Genomic DNA, 21,162 nt, shown 5'->3' on the forward strand with positions numbered 1-21,162 from the left:
TGTGCCTACCTTGAACCAGACTTCATTGATATGGCCCAACTCCTTTCTGCACATATCATTACTCACTTTTGGATTAATGACTGTTTGCCTGTGAAGACTGTTATGTTGTCTCTCTTCACATGTTGCTACATTGATCGTGTCCTAGGGGAAGGAGTCCCCAATCCCCAACCTTTTTATCAACGGTCAACGCTTGAGACTTTTATTGACTGCTCTCAACTGAGCCGCACCATCCTTTCTTACTTCAAAATGTAATATCAACAGCGGCCAGAGGCGGCGCCAAAAAAAATCTTAGATCAAGCCAACAACGCACAAATGGATGAACTGTTAAAGTCTAAACTTAATCAGTTCCAAAACATCATTATTGTGGCTGTGGCCCATGCCGCCTGGTACCAGTTGATCCACCGACCAGTACCGTGCCGCTGACCAGCGTTTGGCGACCCCTGGACTAAGGGGGTTATAGTGTTGCAAGGTAGCTGCTGTTTAGGAGTGAATTGAAATACGTTTTTATTCTTAATGCATGATGCGTAATTGTCTGTGTTTTATGTTCGTTCTTTTTGAGAGCGTATTTAAGAGTGGCAAAAACAGCCTGAAGACCCTTTTGATTAGTTAATTATTGGCCAATGTGGTGTTTGTTGTAAAGTGAGATCATTTCACTGTCAATGTAGTGCGCTTGTCTCTAAAGTCTCCTATTGTCCCAGGAAAAAAATTGGCCAAATGAAGACGTCTGTGAAAAATGACGTCCCTCTTGCACTACTTCATCTTTTTTCTATACTTTTGATGACCTTTTCAGTTAGGAATCATTTTATTGTCTCATTGGCTGTCTAGAAGTGATTATGTTGAAAATGTTTCCGCTGCTTTCAAATTGGAAATGTAAATGAGATTTTTAGGGTTATTGAGGTGTCATACCAGATTAAAATAAACCCCCTGGCTTTGGAAACACAAGGGTCCACAAGTATTTCAATGACTCTAAAGCTGCAAAAATAGATTCAAGATAATCCCACTGCTGTGATACCTGTGGCAGTGGTGCAACTTAAGCCTGCCACTTTCATTCATTAGTCCACTACATATGCATCCTATATTTAAACTCATTGGAGCTGCCACAAGTTACATGCAAACACAAACTGTGGAAAAAAAAAAAAAAAGCTGAACTCATTCACCTCGCCCACAGAACAGTGAAAAGTGCAACAGTGACACCAAACACCACACAAAAACTATTCACCCTGCCACGATTATTTTAATCTTTACTGTATATACTGTTACAACAAAAGATATAGATTTGTTATAGACTACAGTTAAAAGCTTCTAATGTTAGTTTCTTGTTTCAGTCTCAGCATTTGCCAAGAAGCCAAAGACACAGGACGCAGAAGAGGGGTCTTCAGTGGTCTTTGAAGCAGAAACCGAGAAGTCTGACGCCAAAGTTAAATGGCAGTGCAACTCAAAGGATCTTGTCAGCAGCAACAAATACGAAATTGCAGCCAATGGAAACAAGCATTCCCTCACAATCAAATCTGTGACCCAGGAAGATGCCAATATCTATGCCGTGATTGCAGGCGGCTCAAAGGTCAAGTTTGATCTGAAAGTCCGAGCCAAGAAAGGTAGGAAACGTTGGCTGAGTGGTTGGAACGTCCACCTCACGTTTCACAGTCCCGAGTTCAATTCCAGCTGACTCTGGCCTTCCTGTGCGGTGTTTCCATGTTCTCCCCGAGGCTACATTCCAAAAACATGCATTGTAGTTGTTTTGGACACTTTGTATTGTCCTTAGATGTCATTGATTGAGTGAATGGTTGCTCGTCCCTGTGCGATCTGGCACTGGCTGGCAACCAGCCCAGGGTGTCCCCTGCCTGCTGCCAGTCGGGAGCTGGGATGGGTACCAGCAAGCCTGCGCTCCGAGTGAGGATAAGCTATAGAAAATGGATGGATGGATGGATGGATGGATGGACGGAGGGACAGACTTTGGGAGTGCTCTCTTGTTGTTGTTGTTGTTCTTCTTCTCTCTTGACAGACAGGGTATGCAGCCTGAGTACAAAAGATGTGATACAGTTAACACTGCGCGCACAGTATTTTACACATGTGCAGTCAGTCTCAAATCCGATTACTGCAATAGATTTTTTATGTTCTGTATGAAAAAGCAATTTTACTTTCTCTTTTGGTGTACCTTATGACGCATCCACCCATCATCCTGAACTTCAAATAGAAGATTATGCTAACATTCGCCTGAGGGGTTAGAATTAGATTTTTCGAGTATATTAATTGAGATATTAATTTGCATTAATATACTCAATTATTTCAGATTTACAAAATTCTATTCAGATTGTTGTCCCCAGGTTCCTCGTTCAATTAAAGAAATTGTGTCTTCAGGCGCCACCTCCTCTCAAGGCTTTTGTTGTTACTGGCTTTTATCAGGCCAGTAGAGGCCAGTAGAGGTCACATACGTGTTACTCTCAATTTGGGAGCGTTTGACTAAAGTTTCCAACAGATACATTTTGCACGTAATTACACGTTTTACATGAAACGTTTTTTCTTATTACAATTTGCCACACTTTAGCATGTAAAAATACAATAATTTTACTTTTAAATATATCCTTGAGCAATGCTTGTCTGCTGTTAGGATCAGGAAAAGTGGAAACAACTTTCAAAGACATCCACGGTTGTGCGGTACACAGGTCGAAACAATTTTGACAGTGTCTGTCCAGTCACCATGACCTTCCACTGGTACATTATTTGGTCATGAGTAAGCAGTACTTCACTGGCTCTCAGGATAGGCCTGAGAGGCAGCTGATAGTACATGGAAAAACAACCATGCATCCAAAGACGGTAACATATGAGGCCTAAAGTGAAAATGACCTCACTCACATATCATTTGACCACTTGAGAGTTTTTGGTTTCTGATGTGGTCCATGTAACTATTAATATTTGGAACCTCAAAAGATAATGATGACACAAACGCCGCTGTTTTCACCGACCCACAAAACTCTTGTATTTGTTGAGTTGTTGCCAGCAGAATACTTTCTCATGACGCTAATATCCACACACTATGTATAAATAAAGTATACAGATTATTAACGCTTATTGTTTCACGGTAGTTACTGATTGCAGCGACTAAAATTGCAATGCATCGTATCAAGAGCTTTATAGTGTATTGTCATTTCCTGCTCTCATTTGCCACAAGAAGACCACTAAAATAAGCCCATAACATGCTGAAGTGGTCAATAAGTCTACTTTATGTCTGACGTGCATTGTCACTAAGAGTAATTGGTAATTTGAACACAGAAACGCCAGCTGAGGTTCCTGCTATTGCACCGGAAGCGTCCAGTGTAACACAAGAGCTGAATGCTACCTCCGCACCAACAGAAGATGTGGCCACTGCCCCAACACACGATGGCCCTCCATTAGAGGGTGAGCCAGCAAAAACCACAACCCTAAAGGCATTTCCGCATCTAGTTCAACTACCTGGAGACGTTTCTGGAAAAGTGTGCTCGGTGACGTAGCAGGGCAGATCGCAATCGCGTAACCTCAATTCGTTGTTTAACTTTTGACTAAAGTATTGAGAATCATGAGTCTTTTATTATATTATGTATTATATTGTGTAAATATTACTCTTCGTATCACTGGCTTATGTTTTGTAGATGGACAACCTCCAGACACAAGACAAGACCTCACTGGCCTGTTCACGGAGAAACCCCAAAGTGGAGAGGTGACTGTAGGTGAGCATCAAGCTGGTCAATCGTGAAGTGCTCATTTTTTTTGTTGAAGGATAAGCTCTGGGGATGGGACGGGACTCAAATCACACAAAGAAAGGTGTCACGGGTGAGCCCCGGGCCCGAACAGGATAAGGACCCCGACCGACAATCGAGGGGTTGAGTTCAAAGAGTTTATTATAACAGAGAGCGCACGCCTGGCGTGGTAAACAAGGGTGTCCAAAATGGGAACGGGAAAGTACCAACAAAACTCACAAAGTACAAAAAAAGGGAGAGACGAGAACGTTTAGGTGGAATCAGTCCGACTGAGAAGGGAGGCAACGAGGGGGCGGAGGCTGCAGGAGAGCGACTAGAAACAAAGTAACAACAGAAAGCATTAAGCGAGCAAAATACAACTAGAGCAAAGTACCAACCAAAAGATCACTAGAAAGAAGGACGCGGGGCAGGAGATTTCACTGGGCGCAGAGAGTATGGCAAAGGAATAACCCAGCGTCGCTCTCCTGTAGCGGCCAGCCTTAAAGACCCTGATGGGTAATGGGGAACAGGTGCGCAAGGCTGGTGACCCCGCCCACTCGTGGCACAATTGAACTCTTACTCTCCTACACACTGATGTTTAGCGTGGTTTCTCCATCAGTTGACACCGTAGAACTGACACATACAAAACAGATCAACTACAGCCAACATTGTACACATTCAAGGCACGGATAAAATATACATAAACACATAAATACCACTTTGGGCTGTTACAAACAAAGCTGGTAAACACTTTTCTTTATCTTGTTTCGGTAAATAGCATGCTGTCGCTTCTGACCACATGCCAGCAACGGAAGTACTTTTTATGACCTCAAATAAACTTGAATAAACTTACGGGATCAAAATCGTCCAGATAAATATTTTTACTCCGGGGGACTTAGAAATGATATCTAGCTGGTTCAAAATGTAAAGCAAATACATAAAACTAAATCAAACTGAACAAAGTTGAGTCCACCACCAACACACCAGCGCCATCTTAAGGCAAGCATAGCGCATTCATATCGCCAACCACCACACAGGCTATTTTCAGGAGCGCGTAAACATCAATAAACCAGGATCAAAAAATTAAAAAATCATATGTGATGCGCTAACCCATTTAAACACATTTTTTTCCTGACATGAAAACATCCAAATCATATGCCATTGATAACCCTTTGAAATAATCAAAAACTTAAAAAATAAAAAAACAAAAAAGTGAGTTAATGAAAAGACGTGTTTTATGACCGGTCACAACAATATAATTACGGATTTGGCAAACACACCAAAGCAAGATGAGTATGCGTAAATGCATATATCATCTTAAGAATCATGTGTACGAAAAATCTTCCTTCTATGTTTATTTTAACATTGCAAACCTTTTGTTTGGTAACTTTAACGCTGACATCTTTCCCTCGAAATGCAACCACAAAGTAAACAGCTCTGGTCATGTGACAATATTCTCTCAAAATGTGGCATTGCACACATTTCATTGACACATTGTAGTATTCTTTCTTTATTCAGTCTTTCCAAGTGTATAAATGTATGTTATACAGTATATATTCTATTGCCTTTGTTCAGGTGGAAACATCACATTTGTGGCTAAAGTCAATGCCGAATCATTGCTGAAGAAACCAACTATCAAATGGTTTAAAGGGAAGTGGATGGACCTCGCCAGTAAATCTGGAAAACACCTGCAGCTAAAGGAGTCCTATGACCGTAACACCAAAGTAGACCATTGATATCATCTTTTTCTGTGAAAGTCATAGAGTGTATTTGTAGTCTATATTAGACATGTTTTTTTTTCAGTGTTTTTCTACCAAAAAAAATGCTTACAACGGTCTGTCTGATAAGGATCAGGATGTTGATCAAAGTTTCACGTTAACCCTCACACAGGTCTACACGTTTGAGATGCACATCATGGAAGCCAAGGCCAACTTTGCAGGAGCTTACAGATGTGAGGTTTTATCCAGAGACAAGTTGGATAGCTGTAATTTTCAACTGACTGTACATGGTTAGTACAACGGAATTGTTTCATTCTGTTTGTTGTTTTGATATGTTTTTAAAGGTTTTATTTTCATTAACCATATCCATTTTGACATTCCTTGCCTACATACCAGAGGCTTGTACGACCAAAGGTTTTGACATAAGAGCTGCTTTTCGACGCACGTAAGTGACTCCATTTTTTAAGTTAACGTCTTTCTGTTAGAATGTTTCTGTGTGGATTTTGCATGCTCCCCCTCTGCCTCCGCGAGGTTTCTTGCCTCTCGCTGCCAGACAACATTCTTTCACATTCTAAAGATGATTGAGCACTACAGTAGTTCATATGTTTACGTGACTCTGTTTATTTCTTTGACTTTTATCCTCGCCTTATCGAAAGTGTCCGTCTCCCTGAGCCCCCCGGGTCATTACATCTCCATGCAATATTTTCTTGGCAGTCTGCTAGATATTTTTGCACCATACCTCTATTTTAGACAACATACTGCAAACTCTTGGATACCAAACACAGAAGGACAACCTGTACAATTATTACTTGTGAAATAACTGTGGAAATGCTAACCTGTTAGGAGTGACGCCGATATGAAGAGAAGTGGAGCATCAGCAAGGTAGAAAATATTTAAATGTTGCATCCACTGTGGCACAGAGAAAAGTTTGATGTAGAATGTTCTCAAAGAAGCAAGGACCCAAAATTGAAGAACTTCTTCAACAAAGTGGCCCCTTTCTTCAACGTTTTCAAACGAAACAAACATTCTGAATGGTGCAATGTCAAAAGCTGCTAAATTTTGACGCAACTCAGAAGGCCGAACATTTGAGAGCGCGCCTTGAAGGCTGAAGGCCGGAATTATCGTAATTTTAACTCGGACATCGCTGTCCTGAAAATACAATTTCACGGGACAATGATTATAATGTTGATTCCGTGTGATTTACAGCACAGCGCTTCTGATAGCGCTTAGGCCGGCAGAGAAGACCTTGTTGGCCTTGACCATATTTCGTTATATCACACATTAGGGGACAAGCTCTCTCCGATCGGCTTCTGGGTCTGAGTCGAAAACAGCGGGGACAGCTGCACAAACACCGATCCAACAGAGTGAGCTTTGACGGGTGCTTTGGCCCTACCGAAAGCGCTGGAAGTGTTAAGACACACGGGCTTTTCACTATCCGAGTTCCGCCACCGGTTTAGCACACAAGGGAAGCATAGTTCAGGAGTGTCGTGACTGCACTGCACAAACCAGTCACTCACCTTCAAGAAAGGAGGCACGCACAATACTGGTCCTTCTTGTTTTAGGCTTCAGGCTTCCTATCGGAGTGCAGCAGTGTTCTGTTTTGATACTTCTCATGGTATAAACAAACATTTCAGTGAAATGTTTGATTTCAGTTTAGCATGAGAAGGAAAAGTCTTGGCGTGGTTTAGACCAGGGGTTCTCAATCTGTTTGGAGTCAAACAGACAAAACAAACAAAAAAAATATTTAAGTCTAACGTGTGCTCTTTTAATTCACCAGCAGTTTGAAAGGTATATTTGTTCCTGTTCAGCCATACTGAAGTTTACCAAATAAAAATTGCAAATTGCTCACCTCCTTATAACAAAGTGGGCTAATTTCCCCCAAACAGGTTGCTGCCAAATATTTAAAGACTAAATAATCAAGCTTTGATGATGATGTGGATTCTGCGGGTCTATTTGACAAATAACAAAAGATTTCTTTCAAATATATTAAACTGGTTGAATTCATTGCTGTATTAGAGTCATGACTACATTCACATTTTTTACATTTAATGTAAAATAAAATGAAGTTAGCACAAATATTACCTGATTACCTCATTTGGGCAATGAATAGCATTGAATGAGTTAATTATTCTACTATACGTCGTTGGCATGTTTCGAAGAATAATAATGCATTACCTGCTGCAAATAATTAATTTAGCGGAATAACATTCAACTCATTCATCGCTAATGATGGCTATAGGCGTCCATTTTTTCCTGGGCTGGCATTGAATGAGTTAATTACTCCACTTTACGTTGTTGGTATGTATCGAAGAATAATAATGCATTACTTGCTGTGAATAACTAATTTAACTGAATACCACTCAATTCATTCGTTGCCAATGATGGCTATAGGCATCCATTTTTCCTAGACAGGCATTAAATGAGTTAAGAAGTCAGGCCACGGAAACCCGAGGGTCCTCGGAGCCCACTTTGAGAGCCACTGGCCTAGACAGGTTTAGTTCAACAAAGTAGTGACCGCAGCTTTGTTTTACGATTTTAGATTGTGGGCCCTGTTTTTGTGACTTGTGCATCTGTAGCAGAGCAAATATGCTTTCAGATCCTGAATTTTCTGCAACCCATTTGCTAAACAAGTATGTGACAAGTTGGGCTTTCCGGCGCAGGAATGGAATATCCTCAGAAATGCGTCTAACAGAGTGACAGTTTGGTGGCAGAAAGTCGATCTCGATTTATGCTTGCTCAAACCGCATCTAAATATTGACGCAAGAAACCCCACTGGTCTAATTTAGTGAATTTGTGGACAATTCTTAGTCACCAGCTCGTTCTGCAGTGGAAATGCTACACGCTCGCATGGATCCACATTCGCTCCCACAAAAAGTCGTGTTTGTGTCAGTTGGGCCACATTGAGGGCATTGAAATGAGAGCATTGATTGGCCCGCTGTAACTACTCCCGCAGTGGTGCAGCCCGGCCACCCACACTATTGATGGGCTGCGCTCGTCTATGGAATGATCACCATTAGTCTCACCTGCCTCCAGATCGCAGCCTCAGATCCGCGTTGTTTGCAAAAATAGAGCCCTCAGCCTAATAACAATAGTAAGTTCAATTCATAATGTAAGTTCATTACACAAAAGGAATTTGTGCTTTGTTTATCCTCCCCAAAAACTATACACCACGGTCCTTTTTTCAGTTTTTTACAGTTTTCGATGTAAGATTGTCTGTTGTAGAAAAAAAATCATTAAAAGTATAAATGTAATGGTAGAACAATACCTTTTTCAGTGTCAAACTGACATACAGTATGATTTTTTTTTAAGACTTATTCTAATAATTGCTGTAACGACAATAAAAAGAACACTATCATCACATACATGTTTCCTATAAGTGTGTAATTTTGTCTAGCTTCAGCAAGGAGAGTATTGGAATATTGGAGTTAATGCAAGTTCATGAATGAAATATTTTGCTGTGCCTGGTATTTCTGCAGTAGCACTGAAGGAAAAGAAGACTCAGGAGAACTGGACTTCAGCACATTGTTAAAGAAGAGGTACGCTTTGAAATATTGATTAAAAACAATCCGACCGCATTTACTTGCTTTAATCAGTTATTCTCTCTCTCTCTCTCTCTCTCTCTCTCTGTCGCTCTCTCTCTGTCGCTCTCTCGCTCTCGCTCGCTCTCACTCTCTCTCACTCTCTCTCTCTATTCTCATTTTACATCTATAGAGAGTAAGGAACATCGTCATAGTAGCAAAACACACCTATGCTACCCTAAAAAAATAATTTGTCATGTGGCCCACACAATTCATAAATTCACTGGATAATAAGGTGCTTAATCCACACATACGTATGCACCGTACACACATGCGTGTGTGTGTACAACACAATCACAATTGCGAGCTTTGTCAGACCCAGCAAATGCACCTACTAACAGTTTATTCCCCTAAGCATGCACACAAGTCAGTTTGAAATTTGAATATAAAACCACTAATGCTAAGCATGACATGTTTTTTTTTTAAATGAAACGTTTCATTTAATATTTAGCATAATATTTTATCAATTCATATATTTTGTTTTTACTTATTTCTTTAATTTGGGGATCATTTTTCTAGAATGCTGACTGATTTAATTGCTTTTAAATGGTTTATAATATGCTGTGTTTTAACCTGTCTGGTTTGTTTTGCTGCTTTGACTCTACCTCTGAATGAGCAGCAGTTTCTTAAAATCATCCAATCGGTAAGGAACTGCTGGCACACTGTCTTAATATGTTGGCAAAATCTTGTACATTTGTTTATTCAGTTATACATATACACATATATATATATATATATATATATATATATATATATATATATATATATATATATATATATATATATATATATATATATATATATATCTATATATATATATATATATATATATATATATATATATATATATATATATATTTTATTTTGAGACAACAGTATAGCCCCTGAGCCAATTTTTTTTTTTTTTTTTGCAAAACCCTCAATGAAGGCATTGAGGCATATCCCATTTTTTAACCCTTTAAAGAAGCACCAAGCAACATTTACATAGTACGCCTTTATCTCTAACTATTATCAAGCTAAAACCTTTTTAAATTGTAAAAATATGTTGAATAAAACTCTGCCTAAAAGGTTCAATTTATACAGGTGATTCAAATTGAAAAGTATCTATAAAATCACTAGAACCCTAGACTAGTATATCCATTTTAAAAATAAAAATACAAACAAAATTACGATATTGTGTCTACACTATAATTGAGGTAGTAGGCAATGATAATCGAAGATTCAAAATTTCCCTTGTGAAACAAAAGCCTGCCTACATGCCTTAATTTATCAGTTGAACAGTCCAAGGTGTAAATCTGCTGGGTTAAACTGCAGTTTAATTGTTTTTCAACCTTTTCAGGAAAAGCGCTGTAGATCTTTGATGGGTAGCTACTTGCAGTAATTTTCAACATACATATTTCAAATGTAAAAAACAAAACAAACGAAAACCAAAACATAATTCATGAATAACAAAACAGAACATATAGATTTCCCCATTAACAATTTTGGACTTGTTTTTTGTGTTTCTGTCAGAGCGTATTTGAAGTGCTACACAGCTAAATCTTGTAACGTGCTAAAATAACCGTTTTACAGTACATAAAGCTTGAATGTTATACTGTAACAAAGAAAACAGCTGAAAAAAAGATATTAGGGGCATGAGGAGCTCTTTGCTCTACATTAATTTCGATTACATAGGAATAAAAAATGTATTCAAACATTGAGCCTGTCCAATTGAGGAAAAAAAAAAAAGATCTGAACTACAAGATTTCTTTATGCGTATGTGTGCAATGTGATTCATTTGTATCTTTCAGAACCGTGCAGATGAGCACCGATCCTGATGTGGATGTGTGGGATATTCTCAGCCATGCTCCAGCCTCAGAATATGAGAAGATTGCTTTTCAGCACGGCATCACTGATTTGAGGGGCATGCTCAAAAGACTGAAAAAGATGAAGAAAGAGGAGAAGAAAAGTGCAGGTGTGCGCTGAGTCAACATTAAACTACAGATGTTCCAATGCAGAGGTTCTCAAACGTTTTGTAGCCAGGGACTACAAAGACCCCCAAAACGAAAATATCATTTAGGCCAAAAGAAAGCGCCCTTTTTATTCAACAACATATTCAATTTGACAAGTATATTTGTTACTTCTCATCTATAATCAAGTTTGGAAAATAAAAACTGCAAAATGCTCACCTCCCTAAAACAAACCCCGAAAAGGTTGCTGCCAATCGTTTGGTCAAAAACAGCATTATAAAATAAAATGACGCTTTAGCTTTGCTGGCTTCATGACCTCATTAGCAAGCCATCGGAGACACAAAACTTGACGGACTTCAAATTACTACATTTTTAAAAATATATTGAACTGGTTGCATTGATTGCTTTATTGAAGAGCCATGAATACTTTCACAATTTAATATAAAATCAAATTAAATGATTACGAATATATTTTTGGATTAATAACCTGATGTTCTGGCCTTCGTAGATGTTCCGAGGGCTTCCATCTAGGTAGACAGAGCCAACAGCAAATGAGTGTAGCTCTTCTTTCATTAAGTTGTGTCAGTTGTACAGCTCTCACTCATTTATATTGTAAAACTGTAAAGCAAAGAAAATGCACCAAACGTAACTCAGTTAAGTTACATATGCAAAAATTATATATCTTACTAAATGTACACAAATTGTGTAGATTAAAAGATAAAACTGAAGATTAAACTGAAATACAAATGATATTCCTTCCAATTAATTGGGTGATTATCAAGGCAAGAAATTTGTAGGTGCTAACACTTCCAAAAAGCACACACGAAAATGCTAACGACTTAAACACAAAAAAGCAACTCCATATGACATGCTGAAGATGAAAACGAAAATTAGCCAGCGTGTTATCGGCTTCCACGAGTTGGACCAACAAACGACTAATTTTGGGTACATTAGCATATACGTGACAACATTCCAAGGAAGAAAACACAACTCACAGACAGGTTTCACAAAGAGAAGGAACAACGCGCGTGCACCGACAGCAGCTGCTCCCAACTGAAGCCTACCACAAAAGAGGTGGCGCCAAAAAAACAAAGCCTAAGCCGAACAAGGGACAAATCTGCAACCGTGAAAAGATAAACAAAATCAGTTCCAAAACAGACCCCTCAGCAGTCAGGGCACCGCAGACCCCGCTTTGAGAACCGCTGTTCTAATGTGACAAAATGCCATTTGTTTTTTTTTGCAGCTTTCCTCAAGAAGCTCGATCCTGCCTACCAAGTGACAAAGGGACATAAAATGAAATTTGCAGTTGAGGTAGCAAATCCAGATGTCGATGTCAAATGGCTAAAGAACGGACAAGAAATACAACCAAGTGGAAGGTGTTTTCAGTCATGCGCGCTTTCATTTGACGCAACATCATTTGCCCTCAGTTTCGAAAAATGACAAATGATTAACTGTATGATGTGATTTTTTTTCCTCCCTTTTTTTCTGCATCCCTAAGCAAGTAAGTATATCAGGCAAATAGATCTACATATAAGAAGCGTCGTAAACATTACCCTACTATTTTTACAGGTACATTTTCGAGAGCGTGGGAAATGCGCGCTACCTCACCATCAATCACTGCTCATTGGCTGATGATGCGGCCTACTGCTGTGTAGTGGGAGAGGAGAAATGCACCACAGAGCTTTTTGTTAAAGGTGAGTTCAAATTAAGCGTGCTAAGCTGGTTGGGAGGATTCATATTTGGTTGTGAACAACATAACTTGTTTGCTCCAGAGCCTCCCGTTGTAATTGTGAAGAACCTGGAGGATCAGATGGTCATGAAGGGTGAACGTGTGGAGTTACAGTGTGAGGTGTCTGAGGAGGGCGCAAATGTGAAATGGTGAGGTCTCATCATCCAACAAATGCTTGATGTGTTGGTTCAGTTTCACTATTGGCTTCTAAGCATTCAATCCAGACAACTTGAATAAGGTACCTATCAATATGAGCAGCAGGTGTATGATGTCAAAACGGTACGTTCCCTTCAACCTGACCTTCTAATGCTGATGAAGGTGTTGCATATCCACCAGGGAGAAAGACGGCGTGGAACTAACGAGAGATGAAGCCTTCAAGTATCGCTTCAAGAAAGATGGCTGCAAGCATATTCTTATCATTAATGAGGCTACAAAAGAAGACGGTGGTCATTACAAGGTCAAAACTAATGGTGGCCAGTCTGTAGCTGAGCTAATGGTGCAGGGTGAGTAAACCTCTGTTAAACCTTTCAAAGGTAACTAAAAAATGACTTGTGAAGTCATAAGTAAATTCTAATCTCTGAAGTTTATTCTTAAATGTGGAAAAGTTGCTGTTTTGACAAAAGGCCGTGATGGTGATGATAATCTGAGAGAGACTTGCAGAGCACACACTACACCCATAAAAAAAATCTAATAAGTCAAATGGATCGGTGAAAAGAGATGTTCAAATGCACGGTGCATATCAAAGGATGAAAGAGATGGACAGCTGCATGATTTAAAATCCTACTTTTCATCTTTTTTTTTAAATTTTCTGGCACTTTGATGCGCTTGCATTTTTTTTTCTGTTTTAGCTCTAACCCGTATAAAAGAATAATTAACAGTTGTTGGAAGTTGATGAATATTGCTTTTTTCATTTGTTAATTTTAAAAAGGATACATGTTTGTACAGTTTTCATAGATAAGAATCTTATTTATAGTCTGCGAGTAGAGTGTGGGGGCAAAACATTGTCTCTTTCCTGGGAGGGTTGGCAAAATACGATTTTTGCTCCTTTATATGGTTATAAAAGTTCTGAATATGTATTCAGCTAATATTGTTTTGACTCTTGCTTTATAACATAGTTTCCATTAGTTTGGAGTAACTGATCATCTAGGTTTTGTCACATTGCGGCGTGGCAGCGTGAGGCCGGACGGGCGTGGGAAAGGTGAAACCCAAAAATGCAGGACTGAGAAGGATGAGGCGCAAATTAAGTAGGTTTAATCACAAAAGGAGGCCAGAGGGGATGGGACAAAAAAATAATACAAAGTACAACTGAAACCTGAACAAACTCACTGAGGCAACTAGGAACGGAAACAGGAGGGTGAGGCTTCTCGGGAAACACGAAACAAAAGGAGCAGGCCCGGCGATTGCGTTGGACACCCTGTGCATGGGCGCCAGCCAACTAGGGGCTCACAATGGTTTGGCACCACCGCACACCGCCCTGCCACTAGCGGCACCCCCACACCCGCGCAGCCCCAGTAGCGCCAGTTCAGATCAGCGCCGGAGAAATGAAATGAACAAAATGAATGGTTTCAAACCGGCTGGGGCGCAAAACCGACGCCCTGCTCGTGAACAAAACTCAAAATTAGAAGCATATTAAAAATTGACAAACTATTTCACGGATCACGCCGCTACTAGTGCCGCCGCGGTGGAGGCGCCCGGTGCAGCGAATAGGCCAGAGGCGGCGACTCTTCCCAGTCCGACTAGCAGCACAAAATAGCCTGTGAACTGGCCAGATTTTTGCACGGGGCGCTGATAGGGCTTCTTCCGAGGATGAACAGGAGCAAGGTGGCAGCCAGACAACGAGAATAAGACAAAGCAATGACCCGAAAAGAACTGAAAGCAAACTGGGAACTTGATGAGGAGACATGACACAGGCGGAGAAAGATGAAAGGCAGGGGAAGCTGATTGGATGACACGAGGAGGGCAGATAAACAGGCAGGTGGACAAGATGAAACTAATGAGACACAGATAGGAAAAGCAGATGCAAGGGAAACAAACATGAACTTAAGACATCAACAAAACCTACACTACCCAAAAAAAAACTACAAACACGGCAGGTTTAATTATTTATTGAATTGTTTTTCAAAAGCTCAATTTTGGTTGCTTATTTGTATTTATTATATAGCATCTTCAAGGGAATTATATATATATATATATATATATATATATATATATATATATATATATATATATATATATATATATATATATATATATATATTTTTTTTTTTTTTTTTGAAGGAAATTCATATTTTTCAAATTCAATATATCTATAAAATAGTGTGTACATGGAACTGTGTTATTCTAATAAAGATTGAGAGAACGTAATGTCAGTATATAGCAGATATAGTCGGCACCTCCAAAAGGAACAGATGGCATCCCCAGACCAACATTCCACCAAGGGGGCAAAAGGCTCGGTGTGGCCTTCAAGAGAAGATATCAGTCAGGGTTTATGGTGCTCAGACTTCCTCCCTCTTCAAAGAATGGCCGGCAGAACAAAGACTTTTGAAGACACCCCATCCCCACGCAAACAGACCCCCACGCACGCACGCACGCACGTACACACACACACACACACACACACACACGCACACACGCACACACACACACACACACACACACACACACACGCACACACGCACACACACACACACTTGCATTCCACACTGGGACTACATGCCCCAAAAGGGTATAAGAACAGAATGTTGAAGGTGAAACGTTGCCATTTTCTGCTCCGACCCGTGGCAGGACTGGCCGGAGGCCTCGTGTACTTTCCCACTCTGTCTGGATTAAATCAATTGTTTCACTATGTTGTGGTATGGGCGATCTTTCAACAAAAACCAACACGCTAGGAACTAGGTTAAGGTTAAGGTTTTATATATATATATATATATATATATATATATATATATATATATATATATATATATATATATATATATAAAATGCAGGAAATTAAACTTAATTGACAAAGTCAAGGATGTGTATTTTGTTTTATTTCATTTACAAAAATGTATCATCTTTTGCTAAAATACAAAAAGCTGTATTGCGGCATTGTTCTTGATTCATTCAGTTTGGGTAGACTCCCCTCCTTAAGTATTGAAACACCTCAGCAATTCCAATCAATCTGATTTTATTATGAGCAGACGAGCCGTTATTTACATTATAACAACACACCAGTTGCCTCCAGTTCTCATTTTATATATACAGAATTTGGTGTCATTGTACCAAGAAAAGTGAATGCATGGTTTTCTCAAGTCAATGTATTTATTCATCTTCTCATCTTGCCTCTTACTGTGTTTTTCTCATTTAATTCCACCTTGTTCAAAAGCTCTCAGTCTTTCTATTATGTACGCAGAGTGGTTTGTTTTGACTGCGCAGAGAAAGAGCTGGAGGTCTACCAGAGCATCGCAGACCTCACAGTGAAGGCGAAGGACCAGGCCGTGTTCAAGTGTGAGGTGTCGGATGAGAATGTGAGGGGAACTTGGTACAAGAACGGAGTGGAAGTCAAGCCGGATGGCAGAATAAATATAACGCATATTGGCAGGTGAGGTGACTTGCATTCGCGTATCATCGCCAGGAGGCCTCAACCTTTGTCTCGTTTAGGATCCACAAACTGACCATCGACAATGTCAAACCCGAGGATGAAGCGGACTACACGTTTGAACCCGATGGTTACGCTTTCAACCTTTCGGCAAAGCTCAATTTCCTGGGTACGCCCGATCCTTTCCCTTATTTGAGCACACATTTCAGGACCACTGACTAATTCTTAAATTACTTTATGTATTCTCCTTTTCCAGAGGTGAAGATAGACTTTGTGCCACGCCAAGGTACTTATCTCATCCTATATGCCACAACCACTCAAAGGCTGGTACACATTCACAAGTTGAAGAGATGCATTTGTCCTTTGAGAAACACTTCTCAGTGTGATTGAGTGCCACTCCACATCTCTTAAAAGACCACTGCTGAACGAATACCTTTTTAATCAGTTTTGAATTTATTATCACAGTCAAAATGGTCATTATTGCCCTTGTTTCGAATCTTTTTAGACATCCTACAATGTTATCTTGAAAAGATGGGCCTCATTCATCAACTCTGCTTCAGAACAAATTTCACATTCCATGAATAATGTAGCATTTGCCAACCTACGTTTTCAAAAAACACAAAGTTACATAATAATACTTCACCACGCTTATAATGTGGTACAAAATGTTCATTTTAGATGTTATTTTGCTCTGTAAGATCCTCCTAAGATCCACCTGGACTGTAGGGGCCACACAGCTGAATCTACCATCCTAGTGGTGGCCGGCAACAAACTTCGCCTGGATGTCCCTATCACTGGAGATCCTGCTCCTACTGTAGTTTGGACCAAAGGAGGAAAGGTAAATGTATTCATTTTTGATCACTTACCACAAATGCGCTATATAGACAGCATCATGGCTCAATTATTTGATCACCGTACACCGAGCACGAGTTGACCTTGCTTATCGGTCGACCCCAGCTTTTCTACTTCAGTTTGGGCGCATTTTATAAAAAAAAACGCAATTATAAGTCCCTCCCAGACTTAGTGGTTACATAGATCAATTATAACACGTGCTGCGTGTTAATAATGAAATCACGGTACTTTTCGAAGCATTTCGGGGGGGCAGAAACGAGATAACGGCGGCTCTCGGTGAGACTACAATCAAAAAGAAAGGCAACGGAAAGAGACAACAGTACAATTAATGTATAAGGTTTAAGCAAAGTTTAAGTAAATATGTGCAGTGTAGTAGTTCGATGTTCGAGGATTGCCCATGGCAAGTGCATTTATCGTTCACTCGTCTGTCTGGCATGCAGGAAACCTTCACATTGCATGTCTTGGCAATGTAGCTTTAAAAAAAAAAAAATCCACGATGCACTGATAGTTGACCCTCGAGTAGCGAGGGATCACTGTACTGTATATCATATTAGCGGCATATAGAATCATTTTAAGTCTTGTAAATGACAATATATTCCTTGTGGAGTATTTTTTTGTGTTTTTAATATTGCATTTGCTTATTCTATTTTACATGTAGGAAAAAAAAACAACAAAAACCGTTGAAAATCGACCCAGCTCTTCTTTCTTTAATGCAGGTCATTACTGAGGGAGATGGCAGAGTCCATGTAGAAACCACAAAAGGCCACTGTATTTTCACCATTGAAGGGGCTGAGAGGCAGGATGAAGGAATCTATTCGGTTGTGGTACGCAACCCTGCTGGAGAAGATACTGCAGACATCAATGTGAAAGTCGTGGGTAAGAAATTGAGCATGTGCAGCTCAATACCACAATTGACAAACGACATCAAAGTGAGAGTCGGATCGCACAAAATTCTACAAACTCAACCAAGCAATTATAGTTCATTTGCCACTTACAAATGATAATTTTATTTCATCAGATGTTCCAGATCCTCCCCAAGCTCCCAGAATCCTCAGCGTGGGAGAAGATTCCTGTGTTGTCCAGTGGGATCCCCCTCTCTTTGATGGAGGACAGCCAATAATCGGTATAGAAATCAGGACAAACAGCTCCCCAAGACAGTCGAGGATTCTCATTGAAAATCGAATTTACTTTGTCTCACTCAGGATACGTGTTGGAGCGAAAGAAAAAGAAGAGTTATCGGTGGATGAGGTTGAACTTTGACCCGTACGGTGAAACAACCTACGAGGCCAAGAGGATGATTGAAGGAGTGGAATACGAAATGCGAGTCTACGCTGTCAATGGCATTGGGATGTCTCGTCACAGTCCGGCCTCGCAGCCTTTTGTGCCTGTTGGTGAGTCTAAGACATTAGAGTAGCATTCAAGCAATCATGTTTGGCTGATCTTCTTTGTATTAGTGATGGTGGGTGTTTGGGGAATAATATGTTTCATTGAGACAACAATAACTGAGAAAGAAGACATTTCAAATACATATATTAAATTCCAGATGCACACTGAATTTGCAGACGAAAAAAATATGTACAGTATGCGCATTTTGGATTACACATCGTCTCAACACAGCCGGAAAAGGTGGAAGTAAACACAAGATACGTTGAGGTAGATGTCACGGGAAGCTAATGTCACGTAACAGTGACAACACCAACAATATGAAAATACTGTACAGTGGTGCCTCTACTTACGAAATTAATTCATTTCATAAGTAATTTTGTCATGTGGATCTTTCATAGGTGGAGCCGCTTTTTACATGTAAATAGCCTTATCCAGTACAAGCCCCCACAATGCTCCTAAATCTTTTAATGCCATCCGAGAATGCTTTTGATAAATTATTAAAAATGCGTCAAAAATGGTTTAAAAATACATATTCAAATTACATCAGTGCATAATATTCAAAATATATCGTAAAGTTATCATTAAAAACACTCCCAAACGCTTTAAATTAATGATAATAATTGCAATTGACAGTATGAATGCAATTCACGTGTTTGCCTTAAGATGGTGCTGAGGTGTTGGTGATGAGTGCTGAGGGAGAGAGAGAGACACCTTTTCGGAACACTTAATTTGGAAGGTTTTACTTTGCATTTCCAGTGATCTGGGAAGCATTTACAAGGCCACAGGAGCAATAATATTTATTTCTTGGATTATTCTGAGCATGTATGTTTACTTAAATTTAATTTAGGGTCATGCGAAGTGCTTCCTGTATGATGTCATTGCTAAAGTGCTAACGACGTACTAACAGCCCAAAGTAGTATGTTACACAGGTGTTTTTATGTGAATATGTACAATGTTAGCTGTAGCTAATGTCAATTTTATGTTTGTTAGTTCCACGGTGTAAATTGTTGGAGGGGAGTGTGGAAGAAACGGGTAAAGATGAAAAGTGGAAAACATGAATGCATTAAACTATTGTCTCATTTGTAAGCAAGCCGGCATATTAATAAATTATAAAATGCATCAAAAACGTTTAAGGATACAGTAGACATCATGTTGTGATAACGAATTACATTACAGTCATGCAAGCGATGGTGTCTTGCGTCTCATATTATATGGCAACAATGTCGCCTTTTGTATCTTGTATCTTTTTCTCTCGTTAGAGACAAAATTTCTCCGCCGATGCATTTCGTGTCCTGAATTTTTCATCACTTAAGGCGTTCATAAGTAGAGTTACGATGCATTTCAGCGTAGAAGTGGAGAAAGTACAATGGTGACTTATAATAAGTGCAAGTTGAGCATTTCACATGGCTAAAAAGAGAGAGTTGCATCTACACAACTATGGTAGTTTAATATGCCACCTGGAAAACTGATGTGCCCCTCGAAGAAAAAAAAAAAAAGGGTTGAAATGTTATTTGTTTAATCAAACGCACTATGGGTCCAAACGGGAAATGAAAAGTGACGTTGACGAAATTGTACAATTGGTAAATCACCAATAGGCCGCAAAGGGCAGGAGGGGCGGACCCAATCAAACAAGAACATCTAACAGTAATTACTCAAAGTAGCAACGAAAAGCGCTAGCGACAAACTCGAGGGTGATAACAAAGTGACAAGACAAATGGACGAGGAAAATACTCACCAAAGTAGCAACAGGGGAATCAACGAGGAACGGAGCAAAGACGGTAACTCGGAAGAAGCGCGGAATAACTAGACGCGGAATCCATAGAATAATCCGACGTCGTCGCTCTGTCCTGGCTGAGCTTAAATAGCGGGTGATTGCATATTGCCATCAGGTGTGCACCCGGTTTGTTCGGCCCTCGGAAAGGCTCTGCAAATAGATAGATTCCCACCAGGGGGAGACACCTATTACCCGAAAACAGCTGGGATAGGCACCAGCAAGCCTATGGAAATGGAAAATGGATGGATGGAGCTTCTATTGAAATCTCCCATTGTTGAGTCAGGTAAAGATTTGACGAAATTGCTGATATTTGCTGACAAAAAGGTATGAGCTGAAGGCTTTGGTCAAATAAGGAGTACAGAGTGTTATTGCCGCACAATGTAAGATTATAAAGATTCTTTCTCAGGATTTTGGCCTCATGCTGGTCTAACCAAAGCAAGCATGCATTCCTTTGCTGAGAGGTGAACATTTTGCAAGTGCTAAGCATTGCTTGAGTGCATGTCTACTTGCCCTCACATTATTGAACTGTAGCAGTTCCTGCTCTTGCGACTTTCTATTTTTTGACTACTGAAAGACATTCCCATTATTTTATGCTCAGCTTATGGCTCAGCCTCTTACTGGAACAGAAAGTCTTGACCCGAGTGTTGACCAGAACCATGACTGTGATTTAACGCCTTCCTGTTAGAATGCTGTCAACGTGAGAAGTAGAAGTTGCATGCTGTTCAAGCAAAAGAAAAAAAGCTTGTGGTAGCAATTTCATTCGTGTAGTTTTCTTCTGGAGTTCATCTTTTTATTGGGGCAGCAAATATAGGATGCAGGTTTATTGGGGAGAATGTGTGGATATGCATGTGTGCGTGTGTGTTTGTGTCTGTGAGATGTGTTT

General features: G+C 39.8%; 1 protein-coding gene across 1 annotated transcript in view; it reads left to right on the forward strand.

Moving 5' to 3' along the window:
- mybpc3 (myosin binding protein C3) overlaps positions 1 to 21,162 on the forward strand; it is a 29,616-nt gene that overhangs the window by 829 nt on the left and 7,625 nt on the right. The window contains exons 2-21 of the mRNA XM_088412872.1: positions 1,326 to 1,595; positions 3,271 to 3,396; positions 3,627 to 3,704; positions 5,289 to 5,437; positions 5,604 to 5,721; positions 5,828 to 5,876; positions 8,908 to 8,967; positions 10,800 to 10,963; positions 12,202 to 12,334; positions 12,457 to 12,459; positions 12,528 to 12,652; positions 12,731 to 12,836; positions 13,024 to 13,190; positions 16,105 to 16,270; positions 16,330 to 16,436; positions 16,524 to 16,553; positions 16,966 to 17,105; positions 17,836 to 17,995; positions 18,138 to 18,242; positions 18,322 to 18,510. Of these exons, the coding sequence (XP_088268998.1) occupies positions 1,326 to 1,595; positions 3,271 to 3,396; positions 3,627 to 3,704; positions 5,289 to 5,437; positions 5,604 to 5,721; positions 5,828 to 5,876; positions 8,908 to 8,967; positions 10,800 to 10,963; positions 12,202 to 12,334; positions 12,457 to 12,459; positions 12,528 to 12,652; positions 12,731 to 12,836; positions 13,024 to 13,190; positions 16,105 to 16,270; positions 16,330 to 16,436; positions 16,524 to 16,553; positions 16,966 to 17,105; positions 17,836 to 17,995; positions 18,138 to 18,242; positions 18,322 to 18,510 (2,445 nt within the window). The remainder of the gene's footprint in view (positions 1 to 1,325; positions 1,596 to 3,270; positions 3,397 to 3,626; positions 3,705 to 5,288; positions 5,438 to 5,603; positions 5,722 to 5,827; positions 5,877 to 8,907; positions 8,968 to 10,799; positions 10,964 to 12,201; positions 12,335 to 12,456; positions 12,460 to 12,527; positions 12,653 to 12,730; positions 12,837 to 13,023; positions 13,191 to 16,104; positions 16,271 to 16,329; positions 16,437 to 16,523; positions 16,554 to 16,965; positions 17,106 to 17,835; positions 17,996 to 18,137; positions 18,243 to 18,321; positions 18,511 to 21,162) is intronic.

The sequence above is a fragment of the Hippichthys cyanospilos genome, chromosome 4, assembly GCF_059441005.1.
Source record: "Hippichthys cyanospilos isolate Australia breed blue-spotted pipefish chromosome 4, RoL_Hcya_1.0, whole genome shotgun sequence".
Taxonomy (NCBI): domain Eukaryota; kingdom Metazoa; phylum Chordata; class Actinopteri; order Syngnathiformes; family Syngnathidae; genus Hippichthys; species Hippichthys cyanospilos.